Source organism: Fundulus heteroclitus, unplaced genomic scaffold, assembly GCF_011125445.2.
Source record: "Fundulus heteroclitus isolate FHET01 unplaced genomic scaffold, MU-UCD_Fhet_4.1 scaffold_270, whole genome shotgun sequence".
Taxonomy (NCBI): domain Eukaryota; kingdom Metazoa; phylum Chordata; class Actinopteri; order Cyprinodontiformes; family Fundulidae; genus Fundulus; species Fundulus heteroclitus.
In genome coordinates, this window is record NW_023396679.1 from 87,728 (window position 1) to 109,152 (window position 21,425).

Here is a 21,425-nt window from a genome sequence, read left to right on the forward strand (position 1 = left end):
GCAGGATTAGCAGCACGACTGGGTGAATACTTGCGGGACCAGAACCACAGCAGGCAGGCGGAGATGAAGGGAACTCGGGCTGGAGGAGAACAGCTGAGGTGAGTAGCCACGGCAGAATGAACCAGAGTGAACTGAGATGAACAGAACTAAACAGACGAACCAACGAGGAAGGACTGAATGAAGGGAGCTTAAATAGGGAGGCTGACAGGTGTGCTGAGTGCTGGCTGTTAAGTGGCTGGCAGGTGTAAGTGATAACTGAGGTGTGGGACCGGAGCTGTATGGGAGGTGGGAAGTGCCCTGAAATGTCCATGGTGCAGCAGGCAAAGCTGCATCATGACAGAGCAGCTTTCTCTGTTCTGTCCAGACCACAAATAACAGGCTCTTCTACTCCTACCCACAGTCAGTGGAAAAAGTAACCAACCTGTTCAGAGACAGCAATCCTCTATCACAAGTAAGTGCGGAAAACTTTATTTTGAACTCTAATGATTTACACTTCTATAAGATTACAGATGATCCACTTATAGCAGTTACAGCCAAACTATATAATTTATCTTGTTGAGAAAAATAGTTTTTTGTTTTCCTAATTTTGCCATATTTTTGTTTGGTTACAACATCAACCTGCTTACTAGGATAACTAAACTAACTAAACTAAATAAACTAAACTGTACTATAAGAGCCTTCACCTATTTCAGTTATATCACTTATTTTATTTACTTATGTAACAAACCGCACTGTTTTTTTACCTGCCACAACTTGAATATATAAAAGTCACCTTAAATCTCTTCTTCTTTATTTAATTTTCCCCCCCATCCACTGTATATATCTGGATGTACCTTCTTCCTCCTTTGTGCACCTTTTGTTGCTTATAAGAGCCAATGTCACAAGTAAATCTCTCCATTGTGAGATCAATAAAGTTCTATCTTATCTTATCTTATCTTATCTTAAAATGTTTAAATATGCAGATGCAACGCTGTTAAAAAAAGATTCTAACATAATATTGCCCTTTAAATCATTTAGATTACAGATTTCTTGGGAGGGGAGGCAGTATTTTTTTAGCACGGGTTTCATTTCACACATTTGGAGTTTCTCTCTTAATTTGTCGCCCTCCATATTTCTGTTTAAAAACCTTTATAAAAAAAAGCAATAGTTATGCATATCTTAAATGAAATGTTTATAGTGTCAGTCACGTTTACAATAGGTTTATTTAATCCATATAATGACTTTCATGGTTTAATTTCTTTCTTTCTTTAAAATAGGATTGCGATCATTTGTTGTCACCTTTTGACAATTAATTGTTTTCATTTTAAAAGAAAGAAAACACAATGACCCCTGCCATTTTTTTATGATCAATATTTTTTTTAATCAGCTTTTAATATGTATAACAGAACAAAGCTCAGAAAATTGTCTTGCAAGAACAAGAAGAAAGCACAGCGAGAGAAAGATGAGATATATGACCAATTTACATGTTAGATGTTTATCCTCTTTATCATTTATAATGACAAGGGAATTAAAACAGTACACAAAGCAACATGTGTTTTCCATCTCATGCACATACTATTAACAACGTATAACAATATGAGCGTTTTGTGAGGGATTTCAAGTTTAAAAAACAAGTTAATCAAGAATCTTTGTTGTCACTATTTAACCATTATAAAATATATGTGAGACACCTGTGTACACACACACACACACACACACACACACACACACACACACACACACACACACACACACACACACACACACACACACACACACACACACACACACACACAACGTTCAAATTGAATGCAGCACCGACACTTAATGAGAGGCTAAAAGCATAATAGTCCTTAGCATCTGCTACGGCTTGCTACGTACTCCATGAACTCCAGAACAAATCTTTTTTTTTTTTGTAGTCGGGGTGGGAAGAACATGAAAAATGTTTGCTTGGGCTCTGTCTATTCATACCGCACGAGACACTCAGTCCCACCTCACTGAAGATTGGGCAGGTGTGGGAGGGGGGGGCAGAGAACCAAGCATGCGGTGAACTGGTAGACACGTGTGCTCTGGTGTTATTTGTAAAGACTGCAAACACCGGGGACGTGAGAGGCACAGGATTGCCCTGTTAGGATATTTTATAGGGTAATCGCTGCAGTATGTAGTGGCCTTCAGATTTAAATATTCTAATCAAAAACAGACATAAAGTAGTCACTTCACAGAATTATGTCATAATCCTCGGGTGTTTGTGATTGGATCAGATCCTCTTTAGTTATCCTTTAATGTTGTAATGCCAAGAAGAGTAGAGAACCCGGTATTCGAACCAGACACGGTGTTGTACTTTAGAGAGTTATTTAAAGAAATAAACAAAGAACAAAAATTAGAGGCTGCAGGTTAAAGTCAAGAGTAGAGCACGAGACTGGATCTCTGGCACACCCTTTCAACCATTGTCCTAATGTCAGCTGTTTGGGTTGATATTCAGCAGACAATACCTAACAGATTTACCAAACATTAAATCATTTATAACCACGTGTAATGGCACTACGCATTTAAGCCTTTCTGAAGCTTCCAAAGCCATAACATTATTTTGGCTTTCTCCAATTGTTGTCATATTTGCATCAACATAGGCCATATCATATCTTAGACAATGTAAACTTTTCAGTTTGAATAAATACACAAATGATAAAATATATGGCTATTCTGATTGCCAGTACAACATCCATCCATCCATCCATCCATCCATCCATCCATCCATCCATCCATCCATCCATCCATCCATCCATCCATCGTATTGAATAACAAAAAGGCAAAATTTTTGTCCGTAACATTTTGCTCCTTTTTATTTATTTATTTATTTTTGTCTTTATAGAGAATGAGTTTCATCTGCATGATAATGCCAGTTCTGGTTCTGCCAACCTTGGCAGCAGGTAATTTTTCTTAAATCTAATGAAGTTTAAAGTGATTACTATCAGATATTATGTAACATTGTGAAATCCAAGGTATTAACTGAAATAAATGAACTGTTTGAGGGAGATTTTTCTTGCTGGTCCTCCTGATATTAGCTGTCATTTAATTATATTTAACACAAACCGCTTATATTTAAAATGTTTGGAAGTTAATTGCTATTGTAATTGGTCTTTTTTTTGCATTTCAAGTAAATGTTGGTGACAATGAGCACAAGAGATTTTTTTTTGTTCCATTTTGTTTCCATATGATTTACTTTTTTAATGTTTCTCTGTTAGGAATACTACAATGCAATTTAACTCATCGTGATGAAGACAAACAATGTTATGGAGCACTCGGTGAACCGCTGACTTTACACCTTCCTGATCATGCAAGGATGAGTTTGAAAGATAACAACAATATTATTTTGAAGTTAGCAAACAATACACTTTTAGAAATGCATGCCACGCGTAAAACATGCTGGAAGTTCCTCATGAATGGAACATTTAAGTGTGACAAAACCACAAAGAATAGCTCTGGAGTTTATCAGCTGGAAGTATATGATACTGATGGCAAAATAAACAAAACAATCAGCATCAATCTACAGATTTTAGGTATGAACTAATTTATCATGTTGTGTTTTTTATGTAATTTATTTTATCAATGCATTCTGTAAAATGTATTGTTTTAATATTTGACCAAACTCACAGAATGTTAAATGATCTAGCACTTTTTGTTGTCTGTGTAAATTATAAGCAAAATACAAAGAAAGCAAAGGTTGACAGTCTTACTTGGTACTGCATATCTGTAAATGTGACTTGGTGTTTTTTCTTCCAGCTCCAGTATCACACCCTTCCGTGTTTCAGACATGCTTGTCACCAGAACAGCGGACAATCAGCTGCTCTACAGAGGGAGATGTCACACAGTTCTCTTTTTCTCTAGATAATAACCCATTAATGCAGATTAACGCCAGCAGTGCAAAGAAGGAAAGTGTCACCATCAGCTTGAATGGGCTTCTGGCAGGAAACCTGCAGTGCAAAGTGCAGAACAAGGTCAGCAGTAAACAGACCGTTAGCCACCTTACAAGCTGTAAAGGTAATGCATTTTATTTTCATATTTCATTTGTTTGATTTCTTTCAGGTTTTTTTTTCTTTCCTGTATTTCTTTTCCCAGGTTGAGCAATTTTGCAAAACATAATACTTTGTGAAATTTGTGCTTTGCATAGACATATAAATTAGTCTTGGCAATACATAAATATCTGACGTGGCCTAATGTCTTTTTTTCATCAGGGCCACATTCTCTACCTATGACCGTTTTAACATGTATAAAACTTCTAATTCCTCTTTTGATCGTAATTCCTGGAATCAAACTGCTTAAAAATAGAAGACGCCCCACAAGTATCAAAGAAGGTGCGAAAAATGTCATTGAAGCACCAACACTTATGTATGTATGTATATATATATATATATATATATATATATATATATATATATATATATATATATATATAATGTCTGTTACTAAGACGGTTTACTTGAATAACCTTAGAAAAATGTTTCACATCTTAAATCAACAAAACTGGCTCTCATTACCATTTTGTGTTTTGTGTTTTCTTTGTTTTAGACAACGTTGAGGATCAAACTGTGTTCTCAGATGTCAGAGTGACTCAGGCTACTGAGATGGATGTTAAGGGTGCTGCTGAATGCACAGAGGAATTGGTGGATAAGTGTGATCTGTAAAACATGACAGCTTTAATTTCAAGTGCATAAATAAAAGGTGTACAGTAACAGAGCTACAAAGGAATGAAACAAATAAATGTCCCAGTCCAATTGGAATGTCCGAGTCAAAGTCCAGACCTTATTCCAATTCAGAATCTGTGGTTCAAGATCGCTCTTATAATTGTTAGGCATTGTAAGACATTTTCAAGTCAAATACTTTGAATTTATATGGATGGACAAGATTAAGGTCTTTCAGATTTGAGTTCTTCCACAATTATGATGAGACTGACTATTTTGGTCACTTGGAGAAAAAAAGTTTGTAGGAAGTATATTTTTATGTGTGTGTCCATTTAAAGTTTATAGATGAAATGGCAAGAAAATAAGTCAAAATCATGAGAACAAATATGGAAAGTCTATCTCAACAATAAAGTCAAATGGGGTTACTGGGGTAAAGAGCAGCACCACCACGCCACCAGTAAATGAGGTTGAAACTTGAAATTTAATATATTTTCTTTTTTTTTTCTTTTAGTGCACAGTATAAACATTGTGTGCACACATTTGATTGGCCCTATGTGATGCATGTCAAACATCTTTTGGAAGAACAGTGCAATTTCTGAAATTTCTTCAAGCTTCCATTTAAACTCTATTGTTAATATTTTGACTTTTATCACAAAACAGAAGAAAAACACCAACACATTGTTTTTCCTCTCCAAGTGATCCTTATACTTCTTTGTATACAATCTAACAATTAAGCACTGGTGGCAGTTAACAAGTGTGAGTATAAGTGTTGCATTGTTTTTGACGACCACATGAGGGATGCCATGGCCATCACAAGTAACCTGATGGATGTTGAAATGTTCAATTTGCATTCCCAATCCCAGTCCATCTCACAGTGGAGTGGGACTAAATCCCAGCAGTCAACAGGTTAGAGGAAGGATAACTGTATACGTAAGTAGGAAGCAAAGTATAATGTACACATGGCTGAAATTTGATGTGGCTCCTTTGTTAAAAATATAACAGAATTAAAATATCCTTTATTATCCCTCTGTTACGGGGTTTAGTTTAAGTTCTATGTTTTTGTTTTGACAGGTACTACCCCGAAGTAGTACTGTTGGCCCTAAAATCAGAGAAAATGAGAGCAGGAGCATTGTGAATAATGATATAAATTCTAATCATAATCATATTTATTTGTCATTGCAATATACATCCCAGTGAGGTACAGGTTTTTTTCAGACTATAAGGCACACTTAAAATCCTTAAATTTTCTTGAAAATTGATAGTGCACCTTATAACCCGGTGTGTCGTATGTATGATTACAGTATACTTGTGCTTATTGACTGAAAATCTGTCAAAATGTGTAAGTACGACTTTGGTAAGCAATGAAGCCGCTCCGCTCAATGGATATTCGAAGCATTACGGTACACTGTGTCAGTACCTGATCTGCCATGTAACAGGACCCCTGAGCAGTCCACAAGACTGCCTGACTGTAATGTCTAAACTAGAAGTGTATTCTTGGCAGCCTGTGCCCGGAGTGCTCACTAGCAACAATAAACCAAATAAGTTAATTCAATATAACATTAAAGTTTATTTTGGCCTTATGTTAGAAAAAGGGCAATGTAGTCCAACTTTATAGAATTCAAGAAGCAAGAGCGAACTAATGACCGCAGGCTGAGGACAACAATGGATTTGACAACAAAGTAACTCTATCAGAGTATTTATATTGGGGGGTTTGAACCCTGAATGCTGTAAAGTTCAGTCAATTAACAGATGAATATGAATTGTGGAAGGCACTGGAGAAAAAATCAGATAAAAAAACAGGAAACACAGAACAACAAGTTCACAACAAATCACAAAAGAACAATCCTTTAAAACACCAGAATTAAAAGACTGAACTCAAATTCAAACAGCTCATGCAGCCCTCCTTTTAAATAAATGTAAATATTGTATTTTTTTTTTGGAAATCAAGGTACAGAGTCTGAATAAAAAGTGAATACAAGATATAGAGATGACGTGTTTTCAAGTTTCATGTGTAGTTTCCACAGTCAGTGATAGTGTGGGGGTCGGCTGGTGTTAGTCTGACGAGTTTTAACGAGACCCAAGTCAGATCCACCACCTAAAGGGGAGTCATAGACCCATTGTTGCTTCTTTCTGTTTACATGATTTATGCAGATTCACATTCCATTTTCCTGCACAACTTGGCAACTGTCCACTCGACCAAAGGCAAAGCAAGCTGGTTCAGTATTACTGTACTCGATGCGCAAACAAACTCATCTGATATGACCCTCATAGAGAATCTATGGAGAATAGATGAGGAAGACGAGACACACCTGACCCAGTGAAGCAGGCAATCTGAAGGCCACTAATAAAGCAACCTGCATTTCTTCAACACTCTAGTAGAACCACAGGCTGATCATTTATAAGTTGCGCTACACTGATCCATAGTAAAGGAGCACTGACCAGCTATTGACTGCATGTACTGTGCAGCATATGAACATACATCCCAGTAGGCAGACTCTGTAAATAATATATAAATATATGGATTTTGAAGAGAATTACTTAAAAAAATAATAATAATATATATATATATATATATATATATATATATATATATATATATATATATATATATATATATATATATATTATGATATTCTACTTTGTTGAGATGCATTTTAATGAGGATTTTCTGCAAAGTGCTGACAGTACTTCTTATTTAACTGCAAAATAACAGCACAGTGGTGGGTCATAACATCAAGGTGGGGGTAATGAGTCTTAATGCAGTTTTCAAATTCTGGTTCTTTCCTGTGTTCAAGGTTTTGGATGTTCTTTTAAAAACTTTAAAACTCTTTCATGTATCGTGTTATTTTAAACTATAAAGTACACCAGTTTGTATGTTTTGTATAGACTAAATAATATGTCACAGTTTATTATATTTTAACATGTTTGTTTGAGTTGCAGAACATTTTGTTTATTCTATTTTGTTTATGATATTTTATGTTTTAAAACAAAATAAAGTACTATATCCCACAAATGCCCACTCCCGTGCATTAAAATTCAAAAGCAAGAACCATCCAAGTTTTTTTTCTTCCCAGTAGCATTTGGTACACAGATGCTTATTACATTTGAAATATTAGTAGCAGCAAACAAAAGTTGTCTGTAGTCTTCTTTCAGCTTTATCCTTTGTTTTATTTCAGTGATCATGGTTGACCATGTGGTGGTGACAAAGTTCCTCCCAGGCAATCTGAAAGAGAACAACTTGATTTCTGTGGTTGTTTTTTTCCTATATAACAGCTTTTTTGACAGCCCCTTCATAAAGATTTTTTTTTTCAGTTTTAATTGAACAAACTAAGATGAAACTATGTATTAACATTACCAAAATTCAGAGTGTTTATTTTTTTTTTCAGTTAAAAATTGCTATTTTGTTTACTTGTGTAAAAATACCGGAGTATATATACACACACTCTGCAAAAGCATACATTTTTAACTTTTTCACATTGTCACATAACCAAAACATTTCAGGTCATAGACCACCATCATGTAGAGCAAAACTGTAAAGAGAAAGGAAAAGGATTGTGGCATTAAGTTTGTTATGTTTATTAAAATCTGAACAGTGGGTTTTGTATTTTTAATTCACCCTCTATCTTCTACTATACTTAAATAGAATACAGTCCAATGAAGAACCACCAGAAGTCAGCTAATTCTCAAAGATTTATCCGGGTTTGGACCTGCATTCTAGGGCTGGACGATAATTAGATAACAATATATATCAATCGATAGACGTATACAGATGATAGGAAAAAGGGTCAATAAAAAGTTCAATAGAATGAAAGTTTTCCTTCCTTATGCATTTTAGACATGTAGGTTAATATTACAGTCATTATTTGCTCTCAGTTATATGCACAGTCCCAGGAAATGCTCCATCACCAAGCTCTGCCCTCTTCAAAGAATTCAGAGAGCACGCGTTCTTTTTTCTTTTTTAAAAACTTATAGTTTTGGTAAAAAGTTGGTTGAATAAAGGGTTGAGTTTGAATTCAGTATCTAAAATAAGTTGCCAAGCAAAAGCATAAAATGTCCAGGGCTGCACTTAAAATATATGTTTTGAATTAGTTGATAGTTATCGATATTGATCAATATGATTTTCTATTTTATCAATATGTTTTTTTTTTCTATGTCGTCCAGCCCTACTGCATTCAACTGCATGTCTAAATATGACTTAACATATGTCTTTGCTGTGAAGGCCTGAGAGGGATATGAAGTATCTGTTGGAAAGGGAAGATGTTTATTGTTTGAATACGTTTGAAAACCAGACAACAGTTTGAACTGTATCTTAGCTTTAACAAATGCTGTTCATTTACATCAAGACAGGCACATTTCTCAAATATTAATTGCTAACGCCAAACAATATTTAACAGCTGCCTCCACAAGCTTCATTAGGGAGTAATTGGCAACATTTCTTCAGTCAATTCCTATTGTCCTTTCAGAGAAGGAAATGCCATCACACGTGTGGATAAAAACTGTAATTCCTTCTAATATAATTTATTTAATTACATTTCCGCTGACCTTTATGGATGAATACATTGCCTGTCGTTCTTTCAGCTCAGAGAATAACAGTGGTAGATGGAAAATGGTGGTTTGAAATACTAATACTGTAAACCCACCCACATACATCCGTGGAACAAGTCCTCATCCTCACATCATTAATTGCCCCTCACAAAAACTCAACTGCAAACCACATCCTTCATCTTCTCTGGAGCTTTATTGATGTTACGGCTGGAGGCTCCTCTCGTTTAAATTGTGCATCATAATCTACACTGTCCCTTCTCCGTTTCTTTCCCTTCTTTATAAATATTAGTTTTACCTCCTATCCAATGGATCATTTTAAAAAATCTTTGCAAACAATATGCATTTTTACAACTCTTTAAAAAAGCAAAAGTAAAATAAAAAATGACCCTGAGAATAATCTATTATTCACACTTCTTTTATGAATCTGGCCGTTGGTATATTTCCAACGAGAAATTCCCATGAGTACCAGAATCCTCAGTCAATCATCTTTCCATATGCACCAAACTGCAGGATGTGCCAGCATTCACTAGAGGCCAAAATATTTGAAGCTGACTTTACACTGAAGCCATGAGGAATAGCACTTACAGGTTATAACTTTCTCTTCTTCTACTTCTCTACTCTAATTTTCTCTCCCTGCTGTGTTTTTTATTGGGTGACTGCAGAGAAGAGGAAGGAGGGCTTCCCTCTTAGGCCTGATGTCCCAGCTTTGAAAACATGTGGCCTGGGAGTAATTGGGTTACAACTGCAGCAGTCCAGTGAGCTGGCCTTGATTTGGAGAATGACTCCATTTACTTTTGTTTGACAGTCTGCTGCTCTCACAGCTGTAGCTTTTATCCTGCTTTAAGGCTCAGACTTTTACTGTATGAAAGCGGAAGAATGCCAGATGAGGGAGTGGAAAAGAGCCCTATAATAAAAAAGCACTTTTAGGTAATATTGTGAGAGAATGGAATGGGCCATTTTTATAGAACAGTATCTGCTCAAAAGGATATTATTGTAATTTAATGTAGTTCCAAGCAGTTCTAGCTAATTTCTCTTCTTCTCATAAACTTCTAATACAGTTTGCTTGTTGCGACTCTCAGCCATTTTCAAAGTATACGGTGAGAGCAGCAGCGCTACAACGAATGGCTAACACAGAAGCTGACTGGATACATAAATACTAGACGTGTGCATGTGCGCAGCCAGCAATCAGAAATGAACATGGAATGTGCACGCACATTGGTCTTACGTGTAGCATGTGAGACAACCAATGGATAATGATCCTCCTGGAACATAAAGCTGAAAAAGATTGTCCACTATACCTTTAAATAAATAAAGCACATACAGTAGAATTAAATATCTATTCATGCGATGTCTAAGAAGTGTATTTCACTTATGAAGCTCCCCGGATTTGTACATTTTGTGTTTTATTGGCATGAAGAGTCTGAAATGAATATGATGCTTGAGGACAGTGTAAGTTAATTTTTCCACATTGTCACTGTCTCTATTTTGCTATTTATTAATCATCACCCTTTCACCTGGGGCTAGGGTTCAATGCTCTGCACCAAGCCCGAGATTGACCCAAAGGGGTCCTGAAACCAGGTGAGACTGCCCTTCTGTTGGAGCCACTCCAAGAATTCCACTTACAAAAGTAAGTGAATCTTTAGCAATGCCAACAAAAAGTCATCCTAGCATAACATGAGAATAACTATGTCGTTATCATGGGTATATATGATGTAACAAAGTTGCAACCTTTATTTCACTGACTTTCTCAATCTCCTATAAAAAAAGTTACGATGGAGTATGGAGTTTGGATAAAACCATGTGTATTTAGACATTATTGAAAGGCAATGCAGATACAACAGAATAGTGTTTACAGTAGTCTAATTTTGACTCATGCAACAACTTGGCTATATATTTTATTCATCTCCATTAGCATCAAAATATTTATAAAATAAATAAAAGGCTCCTATTTAGGCTGAAAAAGTCTGTCTTAAAGATTTGTTTGAAACGTTGGGCCATTAGAAAGTGTACTCGGTATCCTGGAGTAGACAAGAGTCAACTGACCTTGAAGTAAAATGTTCTGACTGAAAGGTTGTGCAAAGTGGACCTTAATGCAGATTTCTGCCATCCTAATACAATTGCTAATTAAAAATCAACCATCTCTGTAGTTATTTCAATAAGCTTTAAAACGCCATAACTTTCACACCAGAAAGTAATGTAATTAAAATGTCTCTGGCTAGTCACACTTAGGACTGTGTTGATTAGCAGCCTTGTAACAATCCCTCCTGTGAAACATTTCTGACAAAAATAGACAATTCTAAGCTAAAAGTTTGTGCTGTGTTAAAAAAAAAAAAAAACATTTTAGTGACTTAAACCATTTTTTTAATTCTTTATTTATTTGGAGTTTTATAAAATCCTTAAGATTGAAAGAAATAAGTCCCTCCATGGTTGTGGATTGAGTCTCATAACAATCAGAAGGTCTTGTCTGATGTAATAAAGCATGATGCGACTCTCAAAATTGAACATACATATGTTAAAATGGCAGGTTTTTATGATATAACAACAAACAAGGCTGTGAAAAATCAGTTTGAAAAATGTTCCACATTTCAATCTGTTATAGTTTAGAAAAGATGAGAATATTCATGATTTGCTTAATTAAATGTCCTTGTGTGAGGGAGTGCAGCATTTTCTCACAGCTGCTGAGAACAATAGGTGACATCAGTTAACCTTCCTCCCAAATCAATATTTTAAAAGTGACATCGTATATTGTAGTCGTGTGTGTGTGTGTGTGTTATTTTGTTTTTTATTTTTTGGCTTTATGGTAGGATTTCAACACACCCTACTAACTGTTCGTGCCTTTCCACATTTGGGACATCAGAGGTCAAGCTGTGGCAAGATCATCAGATAGCACAGCTTCATTCTGCACGTCTCGCAACAATGAGCACTTCATGAGCCAAGGTTGAGGTGGCGTGTTTCCTTCTGCCATCCATCTTCCTAACCAGAAACATTTCCACCAATCAAAACAGGCCGAGCCCCTCCCAGTCTTCCCCCGGTTTCCCCTTTGCAACACAGAAGCTGTTTAATTTCCCTCCGCCGGGAATAAAATTAGAGAGCGTTTGAGGTCAGTGAGCACATTTTCAGTGTGACGTTATTACAGTTTTGCTCAAGATGGTACATACGTGTTTCAGGATGTTTTCTATGGAGTTGATTCTACAGCTAAGAATCCATTTGAGAAATAAATGGCATTTAGTATAAAACACTAAGAAGACACAAAGGACAAGGGACTTGGAAGCACTGCTGTCACATTCTTGTTATCTTACACGAGGATTTTTGCTTTTATCAAAACTGTCAAAAGTTGCTAAGAAAGACTCAAAGGTGGAGAAAGTGGAAATATACTTAAAATGCCTTTCTTTATAATGGCAATTCAAGTTAAAAACATGAAGGCAGAGGCAGGCGGATGTAACAGAGGGGGAATCCTCTGTTACTTCTTTATCCACAAGGAAGCATGGAGAGGCGGAGGTAACGGAAGGGCTGAGACAGAGAGGCTAGGTCAGGATACTTGCAAGGGTCGATGTCCAGAATCTGAAGACCAAACAAGAGAGTCCGACGGGGGCGAGGCAAACAGACAGGAATCCACAGAAGAATCTGAGTCACACACAGGAAGGCAGTCAAGGAACACTGAAAGTTTCACTAACACCATGGCTTTCGAGAATCTGGCGCCTACACACTGGGAGAGCCAGGTATAGCTACTGCTCCTCCCAGGTGCAGCGGGTGCTCCTCCAAGTAACTAGAGTAAACACACAAGGAATCAGATGTAAACACACAAGGAAATTTCTAGAACAGCACATAGAGCAGGGAGTGATGTATGCACAGAGAAGCAGAGCAACAAAAACAACAGCCGAAGCTGTAACATTACTAAATAAATTCATTAAAATATAAAAGTTACATTAAATAATAAATAAATAGAAAAAATGAAAGACAAGAGGGGAGAAAAACAATCACCCCCAAAACTACTAAGCAAACAAGCGTGAGCAGGCGCTTCTCTGGCTTCTCTCTGTGGGACCAGTTATATAAACCTGCTTTCATTTGTTGAATGGAGCATCGATCATATCTGACTAACTAAAACTGCATATGAAAACTGTGCAGTAACAGGCCCAAAGTGGTCTAATTTATTGCACTCTTATTTAAATCAATCTGAAAAGTAAAACAGGTAAATGAACTAAAACTAAGGAGCACAACTGAAAGTATTTTGGGGATTTCACGGTTACATTTTGTTTTACAACCTCACAATATTGTCCACAGATGTTCAATAAAAATGCCTGTACTTAAAATGAACTAAAGTGGTGTGTGTGGGATGATGCTGATCACTTAAATCTTTGCAGCAATATAAAGTTTCCAAGAGCCACAAGCCTTGCCATCTATTTTCATTTTAAATTTATCGTGCTCTTATTACTGTCTAATAGTGGAGACCACGATATTTGGTTTGGACTGTGGAATCCTTTTTGGGGTATAAGAAATATTTGACTGCCCATTTCTGTGCTTCAACTTGCTGTTATTTGTGATATTTGGTTTAAGGCTGCAACACACTGACAGATTTTTCTCATTTGTTTTCGTGGATGGGACATGCAATATATAACAACTGTACTCCAGTTCTCTAGAACTGAAGCATTATTTGTGGGTTTTAGTAAATGTAAAGCAACATCTATAATAGAAAGCTCACAATTTACTTTCTACTGCCCTTTAATCTCTTTTGAAAATCTGTTTTTAGGAGAGTTTATTGGTTTAGCTTGCAATATATGTTGTTAATATTAACAAACACCCTTTTGTGGGCCCAAACATGAAGAGACTAAGCTCGTTTTGTGAACCTTCAGTTGCTGATACATATGTGGTTTGTGTAGCTGCCATAGATTGAAATTTGGACCCAAGACCACAAAGGAGTAAACCAGGCTTTTGATTTTGATTATTTCTTTTTAAAAGAAAGCAACAAAAGTTGAGAGGAAACATGAAAGAGACATCAAACCAACAAAGAAGACAGGAAGAACCCACTGAGTGCTGATATAGCAGTCCAACTGATGGGTAGACAGCAAAGAACTGGCCTGGATCTGGCAATGAGCCGAGGGAACTGCAAGTCGTTTGCTGGGGAGGCGGTTAGTGAACAAGAAGCAGCTGGTTAATTGTTAACAGGCTGCAGCTGAAGTGGAAGGCAGAGAACAGCGTTTGTACAATAGGTAACATCCATATACAAAAGCTTTCTCAATATATACAGATTTTTCCTTTATTCTATCTTTTTTCTTATATATATATATATATATATATATATATATATATATATATATATATATATATATATATATATATATAGATGTTTAGTTCTTCACATCCTCTCAACAGTTTCATCTGGTCATAGAGATTACCAAAGTGTAAAGATAAAGTCTTGATATTGTGAGATAAAAAAATTATTGTTTAAAAATCGGACAACTTAGTTCAAAAATGTCTGAGTGCCCAATAGTTGTTAGACAGTTTTGGTAAACATGTCAACAGAAGATCTTTGGAGGTCTGATTTATATCTGCTTTGATATGCAGCATTTTACCTTTAATTCATGTTTGTACAATATCCTCAAATACATAATCTTCCAACTGGAAATTAGAAGTTTTATTTTGTGAATAAATCAGTCTTTGAAGTGAGTATGACTTAAAGGGAAGAGAAAAGACTACATTGAGAGTTTCTGTTCTTACTTTTAGGGCCATCAATCAGCAGGAGAATGAGTTGGTTCATCTGGACTGCAGATCCCGCTCTGATTCATCAACTTTTACTGCCAGAATTTACTCTTCACCAAAAGTGAAAACTTGCAAGAGTTTCATGGCAGTACTTTAAATGTGCCTCTATAAAAATGTTCTGACATAAATTGTCCAGTTTCAAACATCTTTATTTAATTTTTTTTTTCGTTATTATGTCCTTTTGAAAGCAAAGCTTGGTATTGGAATTGCTCCAGTTTGCAGTAGAAGAATAACAAGAATAACACATTTACAGGAATTATACTTGTTGCTGAGACCCTTGTGCAGGCAATGACTACGGACAAGTTTAAATGATTTATTGTCAAAAAAAAATAATACAGGCAGAATGGCTTGTTATCAGAGATAGTTTCTCAAGAGGGAGATGAGCATACCCACAGAATATGAAGATTGTGGTGTTTGGCAAGGGTTGTTGTTGATGTCCGGTTCCTTATTTTCCAGGAAGACAGGGAGGTGGTGGTGGAGGTGGGAGATAAGGTCTAGGCAGTGAATCCTTGGAGGAGCAACCAGAGGAACGGTAAGGAGTTTCTTAGGAGGGTTAACTCTGTAGTGGACTACAGGAGACAATGAGCCAGAGAACTTGGAACCAGAGGACAGACTGAGGACTGGCCAGAAGCTCTTCCTGAGAGGAAGACAACAAGATGTAGAGCTTGGTAAAGGCAATGGTAGCACAGAGAAGGACGTCCAATTACCAGTCAGAGTAGGAACAATATGGCTTGTGCTTCCGATAATCTGCTCCTTCACAAGCTCCTCCTAATTGACTTTGTTGAGCTCCACCTGGAAAGTCACTTGCCTGTCACACCCTGCAGAGAGGGGTAAGGCACATGTGCAGACACACACACACACACACACAAATTGTCACACACAGCCTTGTTTGTGACAATTAGAGGATGCAGATAAGGGGTTTTCTGTACAGTGATCGTGTACACGATCACTGAGCCTGCAATCATGTCAATCATGTGCATTTGTAAAAACGTTTATCCTCTATTTTTCGAGACTGGTCAAAGAGAGTAATCCACAGGAATCTTAAATCTGTGTGAAGAATTCAATCCTGTTAAAAAACAAAAAACAAAAAAAAACAAAAAACAGGGTTCAAAATTACAGGTGTCAAATTCCAATCAGGCTGGTGTCCTGCAAATTTGAGATGTGGCTCTGCTTCAACACATCATAGAATTATGTCCTTAACAGGACTCTGTAGAACTTGATAATCAGCCTTTCATAACTGAGGCTTGACACCCCCGTTCTAAAGCCTGATGTGTTTTGTAAGTCGACTAGAAACCATGGAAAAAAAATCACAAGATAAATATTATTATCTTCTTATGGTATTCCTCCTCCTCCACCACCACCACCACTTCACAATCACAAAGCACAACAGAGGGGCTTCTAGATGACAAATTTCATGCTTCTTTTGGTCTTTCAGTAACTACATGCAGAATTTAGAGTACTGTCCACTTTTCCTTCATCTGGGAATCCTGTCATAAGGCCTTGGTATGGAGGATTTTTTTTTTCAGCCATTAACAAGATGCCATGCTTATAGTGGTTGCTATGTCAAGAGTTAAGATAAATAAGGCATCTTGGAGTTCTGCCTGGAATGGGTGTGATGAGGTTGTAGCCTTGACATGAGCTCAGGATGGCCACTCCTTCTTCACATTCTCCATTGACAATTGCAATCTCCTCTACTGCTACTAGGCTCCTCCACTCAATGTGAAGGACCAAGATAACCGGCCACCCCAATAGTTATTCCCCATATTCTCGGCATTCATATCTTGTGCATGCTGAAAACAACTGAGGAACTGCTATGGGCGAAGCCCTGTGTTCTAGAAGCTGCATAGAAAATCATTACAAAACCCTGCAGAGTTCACCCACACCCGCCCGGCATGATGTGTAAGGTTGCACTGAGAATTTTTCTGGTGTAAAGGGGGCATAAGTAGATCAGTATGTCTTGCTTATTGTATTATAAGAAACCCAAAATTACAGCGCTTTAACTTTATATGTGACTTTGACTTTACATGTGATCTTGAGTTCCTTGTCAGAGTTATTGCCAAAATAGGTTTTGAGAAGATTGCCAACTGAGATCTTATATCAACTGCTAATGTCCCTCGAAGATATTTTTCTTGATTGAGTAGGTTGCCCGTTCAAACAAAATAAGATAACCCTAAACTTGTACTGATGAATATAAATTAGACACTCTTGGCTGAGTGTATGCTGATCCCTTCGGGCCCCCACAGTTGCAGCTTAGTGTTCACTGGATGGCAGTGTAGAACCTGAGACAACATTGGAAATAAACGTTTCCTAGAACCACTAATACAATAATCAAATGTGAAAAGAGGATTAAATATTACACTGATTCGTTCCACTTTTTTCATGCGCGGAACAATCTAGACTGTGGTTCTGTGAGCCTCGTGTTTAGCTCCAAGTAGGTTAGCGGAGTTTCCCAGCTGCAAGTTTAAATTTGATTTGCTGAATTGGAAAGCCAACAGAACACTTGGACTCTTGAATGCACATAAATCAAATTGGAAGTTGTAAATTTTAGTCACAAGGCTAAATATGAAAATGAGCTCATGGTTTCGGGTGAAATGATGTAGCTCTTTGGCTTCATTGCAGACTATTTCCCACATGTCTTTGACAGCATTCAACATTGTGTCATCTTAAAACAACTGCAATTATACAATCCATGACATTTACATGTAGATTGATTGCTGTAAAGTGTGTGGGAGTGACTCGATTCCAAGCCCTCATTTTTCTTCATTAGATGAAATATTCACATTAAGACACAGACAAAAGTGAACAGATTACAACAAGCCTTAGGGGTTTTTTGACTTTCGATTTAGCTCTAGAGAAGCTAAAGCTTATATGAAAGTCATAAAAAGGGAAAAATAGCAGCTAACATTTCACATCTATCATTGCTTGAAAACCAGCTGCCTGTCAGGTCGAATAGGAAGGTGCGCATTAGCCGGTGTTGTAATGGTAATTTAAAGATTAATTGACTGTACAATCCCAGAAAGCTTTGCAAAATGACTATGCGTTCAGGCAAGATAGCATCAAGCTTAAATGAGGCAGCTAATGCACTAAAATGATGAAAATGCATGTGTTGGGTTGCTGCCATGCTGATCTCATATCTCAATCCTCTGTTGTTGTTTGGTTTCACCTCAATTCCTTGTAGCTGATGTGGTTTAAGAATGTAAGCTGTGTTGTTAAATTATGATACAAACGTTTTGGCTCAGTTTTGTTCTGGTCAGAAAAAGCTTCGTGCAGCAAAGACCTGCATGCTCTTCATGAGTATATTGTGGCAAGCAGCTTAGCTGAAAAGTGACATCCTCAGTTTAAAATTCAGAAATACCTCTTAAAGGTCTGTCTAGAAATAAACTGGCTGACAAGTGACACCTGACTGTTGGGGTGTAGACTTTACTAATACAGCATGAAAGAAAGAAAATTTATCCTTGTTAACTTACATGCTGTTAAAATAATTAAGACTGTCAAAGCAGTCCTCCTACCACAATCCTCCCTTATCCCTTTGCACATGACTAACATCCAATAAGATTTAGGAGATGTTTAACAGAAAGCAATTCTTCCGCGTCTTTTTCTTCATATTTCTTTTTCTTTCGCTGCATTGATGTCTGCATATAAAATGGAAGTCATTTGTCTCTTAAATAAAACACAGCATCCCACTGACTTTTTTTTTGAAAAACTTAACTTGACACCATTAAAGAAACAATGGAGACTGTAGGAACAATTTGAGGAAAATATTTGAAAAAATAACGGCACTGCAGCAGAAACATTTTACTGTGGATCTAACTCAAGATGTTTCAGAAATGTTTCACCATGTGTACTACCACATAAAACGCAAAACCTTTGATCACTTTGTTTTATGTAGTCTGCTCTCCTAAACAGCTCACTCTCACAATCATACCCTCGTGTTTATTTGCATGTATTATAATTTACCTGTATCCAAAAAGATTTGTAGGAATGATTGAATGAAGACTTTTCATTGCAAAAACCTCCTAAAAGAGGTCTTAATAAAAGCATGTAACCGAACAGCCCCTATCACGGGCTGCATGGTGGTTCAGATGGTAACAATGTTGCCTTACTGCTAGAAGTTCCCTGGTTTGAATGGGAACTCCAGCATGGAGTCTGCCAGTGCATGAATGGGTTTACTCTGATTACTCTGACTTCCTACCACAGACCAAAAACATGACTGTTAAGTTAATTTTATCTCTTTAAATTGCCCACAGCCATGAGTTTATGCATGCATGTTTTTTTTTTTCACCTGTGTTTCGGAGTTGAGTTGTGATGGACCGGCGACCCATCCTCTCATCCATTAACAGCTGGAGAGAAACACAAGCTTTTTCATGACCCTGCCAGAATTAGTCAGGATGGAAGGGTCGACACTCCCTTCATCCTCCTCAGGTCATTTAACTCGGTTAGGAAACCAGTAAAGCCAAAAACCCAGTGGTTTATGGTGTTGTTAAGTATTATTATTATTTTTTTATACACATAGGTTGTTGAACTTTGTTTGGTTTTTATTTTTTATTTTTCAAAGTCTTAATTTTTTTCCTGCTTGCCCTGTTTGAAACCGAGTGTGTGAGCTGTTCCCTCTTGTTTTGTCAGTCTGTCTGTTTTCCCAGCGTCATGTTCGTTCAATTCAGGATTTCAAGTTGATTGCATTTCTCCTTTGAAGAACTATTGTAGGATTGCTGGTATAACAGCAATATCTTGACACACCAGACCTAAGGGACTTTGTTATATGCATGTTTGTCAAATTCACTCTGTTGTGGTATGAATTTCAGTGGAAAGATCTTTCATGAAATGAGGGCTGGTGGACCAGACGCTGGACACCAGAGGCAACGGATGAATGGGATAAACGTTGACTGACTCAACTGAGGGTGCAGCCAAACCACAGCCCTGATATTCTACTTTCCAGTAAATTTGCTGCAGTTTTTTATTTTATTTATTTATTTGCTGGGGGTAGGGTTAGGGTTATTTTCTTCTTTTTATGGGTTATACAGTCCCTCCAGTGAGTTCACCTCAACTTACAACTTTATACATTAAGGAGCAAAGCTGTATCCACTTTTTACTGGTGAGGTATTACACACAAAATACTTCCCCAGGTCATGCAAAACACATATCACTGTGATGTAATTTAAATAGTGGGATTTTCATATAATTGATTAATAGGGAACCATTTAAAAAGGATAATATTTTAGCTCCTCTCTTATCTGAACTTCAACCCCAGGGACGTGAGACATTAGAGCAGCACCTTCTCTGCTGTTTTATGACCAGATACAGGGCTAGCCTACTTACTATAATTTTATTATGGATGAATAATTGTCTAGAAATTGTTGTGGTCCATGAGAAACCTCTGAAAAAGGCCAAATGCAAATATAGTTTCAGAAAAAAAGATTATCATCTGGTATCAATCTGTGGGTATTCACATCCAGAAAAGCTTACGAGGGCAAAATCCTCCTAACTCTGGCCCTAGGTGCACCAGATGGCCCTAATTGTTTTTTTTTTGTTTATTTAGCTTTTTTTATTGAGCATATTATCCATATTTTAGGTCTTAGCCATTTCTTGTAAAAGAGGAATGCCCCAAATTGAAGTTATCTATGCATGGGTAGGCATCTGGAAAACAGTCTGTAAACAAAAGCTTTGCACTGGCAAATGAACTCAAAAAGACTAAAAATTAATAGAGAAACAACCATTACACGTGCTGGAAGCTACAACAGGTGAAAAGGACAGAGATAAAAGTAGAATTAGACAAGCAACTGGCAAATATACATATGCCATATGCTAAATGTAGGTGTGAAAACTACAACTACTGTGTGAAAGGCTCCCTGCCGGTGGTTGGCGCCTTGTTCCGCTGGTGCGTTGGTGGTTCTCGGTGTCCAGTCGGCTGTGTCATGGGGCCTGAGCACTGTGGGTCTGATGTTAATATTGGTTGTAGCTGGAGATTGATACTACAGGACCAAATGTGTGAATACCTGGATCTCTATCTGTGCCTCCTTGTTGCATTCCATTTGCCTCTGAAATCAAACATAGGAGCTGGGAACGGGGGATTCCAACATAAAAACAAAAAAATAAAAGGTTAGGATTCCAACATGGCGACGGCCAGGGAAGCTGTTGTTTTGTTTTTGTAGTGCTTCTTACAAACATCCTTTAAAACTGTACTTTCCACATGCAAACACCACTTTTAATTTGTTCGGATCAGAGTCACAGCTGCTACATGTCACATAGACGCACTCTTACAACTCTGTCTCGTAAAATCAACATGTTTTCATCACAGCTAACTGTAGTATTAACCTACATGACCGGAGGAGCGGCCATATTGGAGCCGACGATAGACCTTAAATAATTTCCGAGGGGAAAGTCCAACTTATGCGGCCGTTACAGTTGATTTTTTTCCGATAAGAAGCCAGGATTTCCGAGTTTCAACTGCAGATGGAATGCACCATC

The 21,425-nt window shown here is 37.1% G+C and overlaps 1 protein-coding gene across 1 annotated transcript; it reads left to right on the top strand.

Moving 5' to 3' along the window:
• Positions 1-420: 420 nt before the first annotated feature.
• Positions 421-4,855, top strand: LOC110366941. Its single transcript, XM_036129983.1, has 6 exons — positions 421-451; positions 2,849-2,906; positions 3,222-3,536; positions 3,760-4,017; positions 4,212-4,331; positions 4,546-4,855. The coding sequence occupies exons 2-6, from the start codon at positions 2,852-2,854 to the stop codon at positions 4,659-4,661; spliced, it is 864 nt and encodes a 287-aa protein (XP_035985876.1). The 5' UTR covers positions 421-451; positions 2,849-2,851; the 3' UTR covers positions 4,662-4,855.
• The last annotated feature ends 16,570 nt before the right edge of the window (positions 4,856-21,425 follow it).

What these genes read in the sequence shown, in the direction of transcription:
- LOC110366941 (XM_036129983.1), top strand. Translation starts at nt 2,852, where the DNA reads ATGAGTTTCATCTGCATGATAATGCCAGTTCTGGTTCTGCCAACCTTG. An exon ending in TCTGCCAACCTTGGCAGCAG is followed by an intron (nt 2,907 to 3,221) that starts GTAATTTTTCTT and finishes TTTCTCTGTTAG; the next exon opens with GAATACTACAATGCAATTTA. An exon ending in CCCCACAAGTATCAAAGAAG is followed by an intron (nt 4,332 to 4,545) that starts GTGCGAAAAATG and finishes TCTTTGTTTTAG; the next exon opens with ACAACGTTGAGGATCAAACT.